The sequence below is a fragment of the Hyaena hyaena genome, unplaced genomic scaffold (assembly GCF_003009895.1).
Source record: "Hyaena hyaena isolate Hyena2069 unplaced genomic scaffold, ASM300989v1 scaffold_42, whole genome shotgun sequence".
NCBI classification, from domain to species: Eukaryota; Metazoa; Chordata; class Mammalia; order Carnivora; family Hyaenidae; genus Hyaena; species Hyaena hyaena.
In genome coordinates, this window is record NW_024080674.1 from 4,260,793 (window position 1) to 4,275,180 (window position 14,388).

Genomic DNA, 14,388 nt, shown 5'->3' on the forward strand with positions numbered 1-14,388 from the left:
TAAAACACGTGGCTTCTGGAGTCAGACACACTTGGGCTCTGCTTCCACCTCTGCCACGTACTGGCTGTGTGACCTCGGGCGGCTACTTCACCTCTCTAGGCCTCAGTCTCCCCAGCTGTCCAGACCAAGAGCAGCTGCAGCCATGACACAAGATGTCGGGAGGATGAAACGAAGCTACATGATGACCACCTGGCACAACCCCTGGATTGGCAGGCGCTCACGTGCCGACGGCGAGCACGACCGCTAGGGAGGGAAAATGGCTCAGAAACACAGTGGGGCCGGATGGCAGTTCCAGCAAAGCAGGTCCAACTGGTCCCCGTGAGACTGTGCCACTCACTGTCACCCAGAGGACAGCCGTGCCCAGGGGGATGGAACAAGAGCCCCAAGCCAATGTCTGAGGCCCTGGCATGTTTGAGATTTTCAGCTCGGATTCAGTAGCCCATCGATGTCCTGAGTCGATCCTCCAGGAAAACCAAACTGTGTTAACAAGTCTGTTATTATACGAGCGCTACAAACGGCAGGAAGGAGAACAGCAGATGCTGGGCGGGCTGGGGAGAGGGCCGCGCAGGGGGAGCTGGCCCGGCCGGCCCCCCGCCCACCCACTCCTGGCCACCGCGGGTCCTGAGGGAGGAAGGCGAGGGAGCCTCAGCCGCGGGCCAGTGTCCCACCTCCTGGGTCAGCCGCCGCGTGAAGAAGGGGTTCAGGTACTTGGCGTCCAGCCACACGAAGCCTTTGAGGTCCTGCCGCCTGATGTAGTGGGCTTCATACTCCTCCTCCGTGAGCTCGGACAGGTGCTCCGACTCGATGGCGTTGCCCTGCGGGGGGAGGGGCGGGAGTCTGGGGTCATCAGCTGGCTTCTTCCGGGGGGCGCCCACACCACTCAGCCCACCCAGCAGCCCTTCGCTTCTGGCCACCAGTGTCCCCGGCCCTACCTGTGCTTTCACATCACTGCGGGGTGTCTGGGCGGCAAAGCGCCTCCTGGGAGCCCACAGGGAGGGGGCAAGGTTTGTAAAAACACGATGGATCTCCAGGGATAAGCCAGAATTATGAGTGAATCAGAATTTATTTGTGGGCTGGGGTTTGCAAGCTTCCCAGGTTGGTTCTAATGTGCAGGCAGGACCGGGAAGTGCCATTCTAGGTTATTTCATTCCCGGAACGTGGAACAAGGGAGGCTCTTTTATCATTTCTGCCTGCGGCTGCCCTCGCTGTGGTTCAGCTCTGGGCGGGTGGCTCCGGGTCCACCCGCATGGGGGGCGGGGAACGAGCCGGTGGGAGCTGGAGGGCAGTGAGAGCGAGTGCCGCGGCAGGGCCGCTGTGTGTGTGTGTGGGGGGGGCTCAGGCTCAGTGGATGGGGGTCAGCACTGCCCCAGGCCCCGAGAGACCCACCCTCCGCAGGGGTGACCCGAGGCCACCAGAGTGTGAATGTAGCACCTGCTGTGCCACTGGGCAGGCGGGGCGGTGGGAGGGCCAGGGCGGGACGGGCACGTGGGTGCTGCTGAGCAGCGGCTGGTGGTTCTCAACCTCCGGGTGCATCAGAATCCCGGGGAGGGCTTGTGAATCCACAAAACACTGGGCCCCCAGGGTCACCCTCAGAATTCTGGTTCTGCGTGTGTGTGTGCATGTGTGCGTGTAGGTGCTGAGAACCTCAACTCGGGTCTCATTTCCCCATTTCCCAGCTGCGGCAGAGACCAAGGCCCTGCGCCCAGCCCGGGCCCACGCGGCACCCACCATCTTCTCCGTCTTGCTGAGGTTGACGTCCTTCTTGTTCCTGCGGCGCGCCTTGGCGTCCTCGATGTCCATGAGGCGGATGAGGGGCATGGTGCTGCCGCCCAGCAGCAGGATGGTGAAGAGCACGATGATGATGGTGGTGGTGCCGATGAGCTGCCGCTTCTCCATGGGCTCCAGGTCCAGGTGCAGGCTCAGCGCGTAGGGGATGGCGCCCCGCAGGCCTGCGGGCAGGGCAGGGGGTCAGTGGAGGCGCACAGGGGGGAGGGAGCCACGTCACTGACCGGGTGCTCTGGGGATCCGCACACGGCCGTGTCATGCCGGTCGAACATTCTAACACACCCCACTGCCGAGTGCGAGCTCCTCCCGTGAGACTCGGGGGTGTGAGAAAAGCAGGCTGCAGAGAAGCAGGGCTGAGTGCATCCCTCTCCCCCTCCACAGCTCCCACGCAGCTCCCAGGAGGTGACCTGTCCAGGCCACGAAGCACCGGTGCGTGTGCTTGAGGATTCATTCAGCCCAGCGCTCACATTCCGTGTGTGTGTTCCAGACCCCGGGCTAAGGGCTCTGTGCGCACAATCTCGCTGGACCTTCACAAAAGCACCAGTAAAGCTGGTCCTGCTCTTACAGATGCAGAACCGAGACTGAGAAAGAAGTGTCCCCCCGGGGCCACACGAAGGCAACGTGGCCTGCGGCCCCTGGTTTCTGAAGATGCGGCCCTTGCACAACTCCTGACAGGCTCCAGGCTGCTGGCCAGGGGCCGCTGGGAACCGCATCATGAATCTCTTCCCTCCTTCCTTCCCGGTGTGGCCCCGCAGGGCTGCTGGCCGGCCTGGTGCACACGGAGGGGCGGTCCCAGGGAGGGGGGACCTCAGACAAGGACCTGTGAGGCGGTGAGTGCCAGAAGAAGGGGGAACGGGCGGGGGCACACCGCGGAGGGTCCGGCCCGGACTCGGAGGCTGGAGCAGGACAGCACAATGGGGGTCTGACCACAGGAGCAGTGTAGACCAAGGACGGGGACACAGGAGCAGTGTAGACCCAGGACGGGGACACAGGAGCAGTGTAGACCCAGGACAGGGACACAGCAGGGGCACGGAATTATGGGAGACACGCAGGGTGGAAGCAACAGGCCACAGGGATGGGCGGGAGGTGGGCTGGCCCACGAAGGGAAGGGCACGGACGATGGTGGCGTGTCGTACGAGTGGTCTAGGCACAGGCCTGGGGTGTAGCTTCTGGTTTACCCCCTAACGCCTTGCTTTCCCCCAGGCTTCTCGGGCTGAAGCGAGGGACTCAACTCAACCTCTCAACCTGGCACACGGGACTAAAACCCGGGCTGCAAGGTGGTGGCCTGACACAGCAAACACTGAGTTAGCCACACGTGTGTTGTAATATACGCTGTTTTCCGTGGAAGGGGGATTCTGGAAAAGAAGTGGGCCGGGCAGGAGGGTAAATTCAGTCCTAGGCAACGAGATCGCAGCGTCTCTGTGGCATCAAAGGAGGCTTCAGATGCAGGAGTCAGGCTCTAAGAGCAAAAGGCTCTGGGAGAATGGGAGCGCCGCTGGATGAGCGAGCTTCTGAGGACACAGGAGCGGCAGCAGGTCTGCGGCTGAGTCCTGAGGAAGCCGACACTGAGGGGCCGATAAAGGACAGGGAGCCTGCGGAGGCCCCAAAGGGAAAGGAGGGCAACCAGGAGCACGGCCTGGAGGTCCGGGAAAGGTCGGCGGGAAGAAGGCAGCTTACAGCCATCGAGCTGGGCTGGACCAGGGCTGCCCAGTGCCCACCAGGTCTGGCTGCAGAAGGTCGCTGGTGACCTGGGCAAGGCCAAGTTCAGCCCCAGGAACAGGAGGTGAGGGAGTGGAGAAACAGGCGAGGGCAGCCCACTTAAAGAGGTCTGGCTGCGATGGGAGGTGGGAAGCAGCTGGAGGGGTGCGTGTGGAGGGGGTTCTGCAGGCCAGGAGAAGAATCTTCAAGTTTAAGCAGCACGCCCCGTGCCCCAGAGGCCTCTTACCACGCCCCCTCCCAAATGGCTCACACGCCTGTGTCAAATATCTGCTACATCTCTCAGGTGTTGTTTGAAATCAAATAATTTAAAATTTTTTTTTCTCATTGGCAAGAAAAATTGAGAAAAAAGTTTCTCTCACTATACGTACATACATACGTCCCTCCCTCCCTCCCTCGCTCTCTCACAAACACACACATACTTTAAACAAGGCCTTTTGAAAGAGGAGAGAAATCTGCGAGAAATTATAGATAATGCCATTGAGCAGAAAACAGCTTATAAAGCATGTTGCTATACCTTGACCCACATGGACTATTTTAATTATATTATTTAAACAAGAAAGTACAAAGAACTGGATATATTGCTCAAAAATAAATCTAAAGATGCCTAAGGACCCAGTTCATTAGGTACTGAAGATGAAATCATTCCCATCCTTTAAAATGTAGAGGAATTTGCACCGACTGAAATGTTCCAATCAACCCTCAAAACTCAGTGGCTGAGTTATAAAACATTCAGACCTAGCCCGGACTGCAAAAAAGAGTAAACGAACCTGTTTTATCATGAGCCCCTGACTACTCGCAGGGAGGTGGGAGCTGTGCCCTGCATCTCACCCGGGCTGCTCTGCCTGCCCAGAGGAGCAGAGACAGAAAGACGGGAAATGCTGGCTCCGCCTCCTGTTGCCCTTGAGCCTGAGCTTCCTCACGCGTGGAGCAGAGTCCACCCATCTGTCTCGGCCACTGAGGCTGTGAGGGGTCCTGCCCGCAAGGGCCTCCCGGGGCCCGGGCTACAGCAGGCAGGCGCCTGGGAAGCAGGACCGTGTGCAACTTTTGCCTCATGAGGCATCTCCCAAGGGCCCTGCCAGACAGCCACATGCTCTCTCTACACGACCCATTTGCCTTCCACTGTTCATTCAGCGTGGGACTTACCACTAAACCACATGATGAACATCATCTTCGGCGTGATTTTATGATCACGGAAGAAATTCAGGAGGTAGGAAAGAGGGAAAATGTTCACCGCTCTGCCAAACAGTACAAGTACCTGTGAATAACAACCAACCAAGTCTCAGAAACCTCTGGCCTCCAAGCTGAAGCTTGTTGCAGCTAACACAGACTTTGTGACACACCCCTAACAAACACAGCCTCCCCTGGGCCATGGAAGGCATGAAGGACAGTGCCAGGCAGGGACGCAGCTGGGGCGTGCTGCTGTAGATGCTAGTTTCTAGGAGCCTGGGGAAGGACAGCACTTTGTACGTCATGTTTCCGTAGCCAGAAAGAGAAGAAGACTAACACACTATCGAAGCCAGCTTTAGCTATGAGAGCGGAGCAAAACCAAATGCCAAGAGGCCGAGCCAAAGTATCCGGAGATTAATTTAGGGGCCATCTCACTCCTCCAAAGGGGCTCCGCCGGGGGACGGGCCTGCGCTCATCATTCCCAACGGGCCAGCTCTGGAGGGACAGACAAGGTGATCCTCATCCTCCCATGGGGGCCCCACTCCTCAGGGAAAGGAGGGATCATTGAGAAGGGCCTACGTAATGCTGCTCATAAATGCGGCTCTCCAAGCAAAAGGAGTGTGTAGGTGTGTTCTAGAAGGAGGTCCCACACACCCTACCCTGCCTGGCCAGTTGCTTGCCATGGCTTTTGGTTCCTAACCATCTCCAAAGTCAGTCTTAACAAAATACAACTTTAGATAAGGTCTAAATCTTATCTAAGTGGATACTTAGCACTACTATTAATTTGTTCTTTTTTAATCTCGGTTCTCACCAAACTAATGTAAAATAACATATACAATATACACGTGTACTTTCAGTAGGCTCTACGTTTATTCTTTTAACAAGCACTGAGTATGGTTTGCACTGTGTGCCTTGGATGGTCGAGTTAATAATAATGGCTCCTGATCATGTAACATTTCTATGTCAGACACTGTGCTAAGCATTTTACATGCGTTATGTCTTGTTCAGTTTAGAGCCCTGCAATATTCTTATGAAGCAGGTGTTACTGTCTCCATTTCACAAGTAAGTGGAGGCAGAGAGAGGGTAAGGAACTGGTCCAAGCTGACCCAGGTAAGAAGTTGTGGAGCCATGTCCCAAACCTGGTTCAGCCCCGACAGCCTGTGCCCTTGACCAGTAGACGAGCAGAAGGTGACCGTCTGAATAGCACGGGGACGCCACCAGGAGTGGCAGGGCCTGGCTGCCTGTGTGCGTTGGGGGGGGGGGCAGCTCCCCCTCTGGACCACCTTTGCATTTTCCCTTTGCTTGAAGCCCCCGGCCGAGAGAGCCATGTCCTCGTTTCACCCACTGAAATCTGATCATTCACGCCCACACTTGGGTTTCAGGTTTGACCCCTTTCCCCTGGTGAGCACACTAAAGACTGCTATACTTTCTGTAAATGATTTTTGCTGTTCTCTCTGTCCTGAAATGAGTTTGGAGGACAGATAAGTGACAACAGCAACGAGCTCTTGCCAACTGGAAGGTGGAAACACCCGCACTGCAAGGAGAAACATGTTTCCTTACGGTTCTTTGGCTTCTCTGTGCCTCAGTTTCCCCCATGCCAAACAGGCAGGCCTCACCGGTTTGCACACAGTAGGTGAAAGTGCTAAAAAACAGTCTGCCTCTTAATAGCTGGGCTGTTAAGTGGCACTGGTCATAAAAGCTGACCGAAGATGGATTATGATAACTGAGCAACAATAAGGTGTGGTCTCACAGGTCTTAAATTAACAATGGATCTAAAAGGACAACAAAGACTGAGTAAGGGGTTACAGTATGAGTCAGCAGGCGGGTCTGGGGGAGGTGAGCTCACCCTGAGGGAAGGCGGACCCGGGAGCGGGTCACATGCGTTAGAAGGCATTCATGTCACTTCCATCAGACGCCAGAGGGAGCTGGACCTTTGTTTTAAATGCTAAACATTTATTCTCCCCCACTCCATTCCCCAAAAGATTTTATTCTACTGTGAATGATTAAACTTTTCTTTTCCCTTTTTAAAGGTATATTTTAATTTGTCTCCTCCTGCTGCCCCCGAGTCCACTGATAAGTTTCCCAAACATTCTGAATGGTAAGAATCGCCTAGGACGACTGTTCTGGGCGAACCTCTGGGGAGGTAAGGGCCTGGTAATCTTTACTTTATAAGTGTCCAAGGTCACGTTCAAAAATGGACACGGGGAGAAAATTACAGTAGGAAGTAAATATATGCATTATAAATTATCCAGAAAAAGCAGAAAAGAAAAATACATCATCCCCAATTCTACAACCACTGTGAACACTGAGCTACATCTTTTAACATGGTTTTTGATTCTATGCATGATGTTTTTACATGGTTATGATCAATTATGTATTCAATTCTGAGATCTGCTTTTACCACCCAACAGAGAAAACAGATACACATGTACTTTTTAGAGAAGACCACAACATTCAAGACCATTTACAATTTAAAAGGAAGGAAAAATTCATTCCCAGGGATACTGATTCACTTAATTCCACCCCTTTTCCTGTTATTGTATGTTTGTGATTTTTTAACAAAAGAAACTTTAAACAGAAGGGCGTCTATGTAGCTGTTGACCTTGAACAGTTAACAGTTACATAAATGAATCCAGAACATGTGGTTATTGATCTACAAATAAGTAATTAAATAAAAAACAAGGAAAATACTTACTATGCACCAGATGACAAAGGAAATTTCAAACTTGTGAGGGAAACTAAAAATGGACAGGCCAAGAAATGCAAACACACATGTTTCTGAAACAAACCAAAGAATGGATTATTCAGCCCCAACGATTTCCTTCTAACATAGTACTAAACTGTTAAGCAAGCAAACATTTCACGGGGAGTCAGGGTCCACTGTAACAAACTGCTCTGCTTAGTTTCTGGAAAATCCTACAGCCGACATCCTGGTGGACCATGTGCTTGGAGTCTCTGGTCCTTCCCTCTCACACACGCAACCCCTGCTTGTTCCCCTGGCAGCGGGTCAACTGTCAAGCTCTCCTGCAGATAAATACCCTCCCTCCCCCAGCCCCTGGGGAAGATGACAAATATATGAACCTGTCTGTCTGTTGAGCACTGATTAGTGAGCATCACGACTGCAGCAGAGTGGCAAAAATTCAGAGCAAATGACTGCAGACACCACATAACCAGTGTGGAAAGGGCCCTCTGCTGACTTCCTTGCCAGGGCGGACAAAGCTGAATGCTTGACTTCGCGTAGTTAACGCCGCCACAAGGTTTGGAGGACGGCTTACACCTGCAGGGTCTGCGGGAAGGGGGGCATTCCCAACTCTCGGCTTCACCCTGCAAGTCAGAAAGAGTCTGACGCCTACTCTCTGTACAAGCAGGTACTTGTATTTCCCAAGAAAAAGCAGAGTATGAATTTCTAGCACTAGTCTCCCTGCTTAACCTGTGATGTCCCCCAGAACAGTCTGATAATCAGGGAGACAAAGACTGTATTTTAAAACAGCTGAACATCATACAACAGAGAGGTGGTTTTAAAACATTTCAGCCATGTTTTTCCTCCTTCAAACGTGTATCTTTTTAAAACAAGTGCAGAAGCCGGATAGTATTCACATCCTTCTCCATGGATTTTTTTTCTAATCTAATAAACATTTTTGTGATCTTTCCAAATCAGCTCATTTAGAACATACTCAGATCTGTTATGCTGTTCCCTGGCAGCAAACATTCCACGATATCGCTATGTCATGACTGATTTAACAAATCCTCCGCCAACAGACACTTAAGCCGTTTCTATTTCTGCCATTACCAGCTATGACAAATATCCAGGCTAAATTCCTGATGGGAGCATTGTGGGGTCAAAGAGCATATGGCTCTGAAACCCAGCCTGATGCTGTCATGATTCTCCACAGAAGATGGCGTCGGTGCCCACGCCTGTCAACGGGGCCCGCGTCCCATACACCTATGGCGGAGGTGGGAATTAGCAAACTTAACATATGCCAGCCTGACGGGTACAAAATAGCTGGGTGTTTAGCTTCTACATCTTTGATTGTGAGACTCAGGCTCAGCGTCCTTCGCTAGGACTTTGTGAGTGGGATGTTGTGGAAAAAAGAACCCCCTGGACCAGGAAGAGACAGACCTGGATTCGAGAATCATTCATAACCATGAGCCTGTGGGCGAGTCATCTGACCTCTGGGCACCTGAGCCCCTTGGGCTGCGGAAGGAGCCTCTGCACGGCCAGGCACTGACTCCGAGCCCATGACTGTGTGGGACCCGTGCCTGAGGACGAGGTGAACCCCGCCGGATGCTGGCGACGACACCAGAGCCTGGCGATACCAGAGAGCCTGGCAGGGAGGGACCATGGGAGGACGTGGCCTTGGCCGCTGGCCATACCCCCAGGAGGAGGTAGCGGGTACGGAGTGTAGGGGAACAGAGCTCATGCCCAATAGCAGAAACAGTCCTCCCAGCGGGGGCCCCACCCGACAGTGACCGCGTCAGCACACAGGCTTCCGAGTCATGTCCTTCGAGCTGCTCAGTGGAAAAGGGGCCTGTGGGCGGGCTGGGGAAAAGCCCTGACAACACCCCCAGCCCCCGCTCAGGAACTTGCGATGCTCCCGCAGCTCACACGCTGGAACTGTATTTTCCCCAGGGTTTTCCAGACTCTTGTCCGACTGGGAAGTCTCTCTCACCTAACCCTCAGCGATGCCAGCGCCAAGGAACACGTTTTTGGGAATGTCACTTTAAAACATTACAAACATACGAGTCTCGTTATTTTCAGTCTTAAATTTGTAGGCATCAAATGCTCCAGAAAGCTCTGAGGAGTTAGGTTTACATTATGGAATCTGAAAGCCAGGGTAACAAGAGATAAGGGAGTGCAGTATCTGGCCCTGAGGAATTCTGCTGCCTCTCCTGGGCGGGAAAACCCACGGCTTCCTGAACCAGGGTGTGGCGGGGCAGGGGGCATGCCGCGCGGGACCGCACCGGGGCAGGACTCACCGCACAGAAAGGCCACGGTCCGCAGGGTTTGCTGCATGAGGATCTGGGTGACCGGGGACAGGTTATGGTGCGTATAGTGGGACATCACGATGCCCGAGAACAGGATGGCCATGATGCCTAGAGAGGGACCAAGAGGCAGAGCACAGACTGAGGAGAGGTGAAAAGCACCTGCTATGTGAGACACAAGTAATATCACACTTTTCTACAAGTCACTGGACCCTCTAGGATTACATGTTTTCAGAATAAGCAAAAGGGAAAAAACAGAATACGTGGGGCCTCCCAGAAGCTACAAAGAAATGCTAAGGGGCCCCTGTCTCTGGCAGCTCCCTTCCCAAGGCTGGGTGACCTTGGGCCAAACTTCTACCTCTCTAAACCCGTTTTTTCATCTGGACAGTGGGATTAACACCACCCATTCATGGAGCTGTCGGAGGGGAATGGGGATAAGCCGCGTCCAGTGCCAGTCCCAGGAGCAGGGCTGAGCAGGTGTGAGCTGCCTGCATCACCCATGGATAGAAGGGGTGCAGGTGAACCACCCTTGGGACAGGAAGGGAGCATAAGAATCTGGATGTGGAGAATGGGTGGATTTGTATTTAATTTCTAATTTTCCCATAATCACCAGGAATTACTCCTATAATATAATGAGAGAAGAGCGACAATAAAAGGTTATGTGTCTTTTTTTAAAATTTTTTTTATCATTTATTCAGTTTTGACAGAGGCAGAGCACAAGCAGGGAGGGGCAGAGAGAGAGGCAGAGACAGAATCGGAAGCAGTTTCTAGGCTTTGAGCTGTCAGCACAGAGCCCGACACGGGGCTTGAACCCATGAGCCGTGAGATCATGACCTGAGCCGAAGTTGCACGCTCAACTGACTGAGCCCCCAGGCGCCCCTGTGTCGTTTCTTTAAAGCTCTTCACGACACAGTCCACCCCTTTTGCTGCTGCTCATTCGGGACTGATCTCTGCATTTGCCCATTGCCTCTAACCACCCCAAAGTACTCTGCCTGGGCTACCTCTCAGTGCTGCCCTGCCTCAGTGGCAGAAAGGGGCTCTCATCTTCATGTAAGGAAGCTGAAATTTTTATATAAGTCATTAAACAAGGTGCCCAAATGTATGAATTCTAAGTCAAAATTTATAAGCAAAATTTTAACTCACTCCTGCCACTCTGCAGACAGACGGGGATTACCGGCTGACTCTCCATTTGGAAAAGGGTGATCACACAACTGCCCCAGACATTTCAGGGGCTCAGCCTGCGGTCCAAACAATGCCCCCAAACACAGGCAGGCCTCCCCCTTGTGCGGCCCACCAGGCGCCGTTGGCCTGAGGGACAGCCGTGGCGGAGCCCAGTTACCTCCTCGTCCTCTTGGGAAAGAGCAAATTCCTTTGCTCTTTCATTCTTTCCTACGGAGGAGGCTGGGCAGGAACCTTCCAGCCACAAGGCACACCTGGCAAGACAGGACAGGGAAAGGAGAGGACGGGCGATGGCTGTCCTTGCTCATCAAGGCACTGGGAAGACCCTGCCGGTCAAGAGCTGCCCTGAACCACCGCTCTGCTAGATGACACACACGCAAGAAAACCTCCGGCTGTTTGCCCAGCTCCTGCCGGTGATCTTCCAGACTGCTGACCCTTCCTGACGCTGCAACAAAATACAGGGACGGCAAAGCAACGTGAAATAGAAGGGGAGAGACCAGCAGCTGAGTCAGGAACTCCACAGCTTACACCTGTCCGGCCCCGGTCCTGCGACAGGCACTGTTAAGTGGCCAGTCCTCACTAGCTCCTGACGGTTCCATGAGAGGGTGCTGTTGGTCCCAATGTCCAGATGACAAAACTGAGGCTCAATCACAGACAAAGGCACAGACTTCAGGTTTTACAGACTTGATCCTTAGCATCGAAGTCCAACAGTACAAGTTCCCAGCGTCTGAGCTTCCAAGGGGTTTTGTTTCAGCAGTCTGCTTCGAGAAGGGTTATCAACTCACTGGCAAGGCTGAGACTGTGCAGTTCTTACCTTGAAGTAAAGATCGACCCCAGAGGAGCCTGAGCTACGCTTGAGCTGTGACACCAGTGGCCTTCCCCCGACGTAGGTGTCCCACCCACAGAGGTCATCACCACCCACTTGAGTCCCAACATTAAATGACAACTCCGAGAAAGCCAAAGGCTCTGGGGTCCGCCTGACAGTGGGATGTGGGAGCTGCCTTGGGACTGACACTAGTGCCCGCTGCCAGAGCCCCAGGGCCCTCTCCTGCCCCCCGGGGGAGCGGCCTGCCTCAGAGCTCTGCACAGGAGACAAGCACGGCCAGGAGGGGTCTGGCTGCCTCGTTCAGGCTGGCGCACGAGGCCAGGGATTGGAAACTCAGGATCTTCAGAGGCGAGGCAATAAAAATAAAAATCGAAAATGGGTGACCAGCACAGGGGCGAAGAAGGCACAAGGCCACCTACAAAGTCCGAGGGAACCCTGTGGACAGATGCGGGGCCTGAGTGCTGGCCAGTCTTCCTTCCGGCTTCTTGAGAAATGCCAGAGACCTGTTTCTTATGGGAAACCCTCAGCTTTTAATGACAGGAACCAACTCAAATATTAACAACTTCTCCATAGGGATAAACAAACCCCATCTGGAGGCTGAATTTGGACCATATGAAAATGAGCCCTCTGTCCGATGCAAGAGTGAAGCCACCACCTCTACCCCGGCCCCCACCCCTAGTCTGAGGTTGGGGCCTCTCTCGAGTTCTGGGGAAAGAAGAGTCAGCGCCAGCAGAGGGTGCAGATGCCCAAGGGGCAGCTCGAGTGTCTGCCCTACGAGCGCTCCCTTAGCAAAGGAGGCTTCCCCAGCACCCAGACCACCCTCACCCCCTGCGGCTGCCCTCCACACCCGGGAGCAAACAGGCTCACTTACAGAGATAAAAGGATTGGGTATTTAAAAAAATGCCATTGGGGTGCTTGGGTGGCTCAGTTGAGCATGAACTTTGGCTCAGGTCATGATCTCATGCTCTGTGAGTATGAGCCCCGTATCAGGGCTCTGTGCTAACAGCTCAGATTCTGTGTCTCCCTCTCTCTTTGCCCCTCCCCTGCTCATGCTCTGTCTCTCGCTCTCTCAAAAATAAACATTAAAAAAAAAAAAAAAAAAGCCCTGTAAGAATTCCTGGCACGTGTACTTCTTCTAGAAGGCAAAGTCATTTAAGGAAGTAGATAACAGTGCAGCAAAAAGGTCAGCTTCCTGGAAGGAAGGAAGGAAGGAAGGAAGGAGAAAGAGGGAGGGAGGGAAGGAAGAGGGAAATCTATTTCTAGTCTCAGTTAAATCCACTATTTTAAATATAATGAAGAATGGTGATGAATAGAAATTCAAGTCCAAAGGCAGAAAGTGAAAGGTGTTGTTTCGTGGCTCGACTTCCACTGTACTGTGCCGTACTGTAGGTAAACTATGATGAACTTCCTGAAGTCTGGATCAAACCAGAGTCAGTTTTCTTCATTAATTACCTCAAAATAAACATATTTTGTTATAAAAGATTGAGACTCAGAGGCATATAGTAAAATGAGAATCTCCATGCACATCCCCTTGCCTAGAGGTAACTACTATTAACACTTCCCTATAGAGACTGTCAGTTTAAAAAAAAATTTTTTTTTAATGTTTTTTATTTCTGAGAGAGAGAGAGCGAGCGAGCAGGGGAGGGTCAGAGAAAGAGGGAGACACAGAATTTGAAACAGGCTCCAGGCTCTGAGCTGTCAGCACAGAGCCCAATGCGGGGCTCAAACGCACAAACCGTGAGATCATGATCTGAGCCGAAGTCGGCCACTTAACTGACTGAGCCACCCAGGCGCCCCAAGAGATTGCCAGTTCTTTTCTATGCCACTATAGAGCTTCTCTATCTTTAAAAACCAGTAACTGGGCTGTATTATGTATGCGGCACATACCACCAGCACAGGGATCTTTAAAAGGCCTCCAACACTGACCTGCCTTTGCACATATAACAGAACCCCAACTCCTTCCCGGGGTCCTTGCCCCTGTGCCCCAGCCATGCTGTACTTCCTGCTCTTCCCGGAGGGCGTCAGTTCCCTCATGTCCATCTGGGGCACTTAGCCCTGCTCAGCATTCCTGCCCCAGGCCCTCCCTTGGCTGATGCCCTTCTCCCAGCACAGGTCTTAGCTGGGGCACCACCTGTTTGAGACATTCCTGATCCCCCGAAGGCATGATGTGTCTGTTCCCACGCCTCCCCCACCCCCCCAGCCACTCTCTATCACACGGCTCTGATTTCTCTCCTTCCTGTCACTTCTCACCCCGAGGTCACCCTGTGTTTGCCTACTTCTAACTGTCCTCCTGTCTTGAGGACCGTGCAGCCCCAGTACCAAGGACAGTTCTTGGCACAGGGCAGGCACGGAATGAGTATTTGTAGAATGGATGAATACAGGGGTTTCCAATTTTCTTTCTTAAAATCTCACAATACATCTTAGAGTTCTTTCTCTGGCAGCACAAACAGATCAAATCCATTTATCCTGTGGCTGCACAGGATGCCAGTGGGAGAACAGACCCAAACTTACTTAAGCTTTCCTACGACTGATGAGCATGTGGCTGCTTCCAACAAATGTTCTCTCCCCCAGGTACTGCTGCAAAGGAAGTCCCTGCATATGCACCTGTGTGCGTGAGGGCTGTCCCACACGGTCCATCTCTGGCCCACACCTTCCCAACATTTTGCAGAAAGCATTCCGTCCTGGCCAATTCTGTAAGCTCCTCCTTCAACCCCAAAAGTTCCATCCTC

The 14,388-nt window shown here is 52.9% G+C and overlaps 1 protein-coding gene across 5 annotated transcripts in view; it reads right to left on the bottom strand.

The window, feature by feature from the left end:
• Positions 1 to 14,388, bottom strand: part of SLC9A8 (solute carrier family 9 member A8) — a 71,481-nt gene that overhangs the window by 6,743 nt on the left and 50,350 nt on the right. For all 5 annotated transcript variants that reach the window (XR_005528005.1, XR_005528004.1, XM_039229981.1 and 2 more), the window contains 5 exons: positions 9,649 to 9,765; positions 7,367 to 7,449; positions 4,648 to 4,759; positions 1,729 to 1,949; positions 669 to 815 (listed from right to left, as the gene is read on the bottom strand). Coding sequence is in view for 3 of the 5 variants with exons in the window: in XM_039229981.1 (XP_039085912.1) it covers positions 669 to 815; positions 1,729 to 1,949; positions 4,648 to 4,759; positions 7,367 to 7,449; positions 9,649 to 9,765 (680 nt within the window). In the remaining 2 variants the exon portion in view is untranslated. The remainder of the gene's footprint in view (positions 1 to 668; positions 816 to 1,728; positions 1,950 to 4,647; positions 4,760 to 7,366; positions 7,450 to 9,648; positions 9,766 to 14,388) is intronic.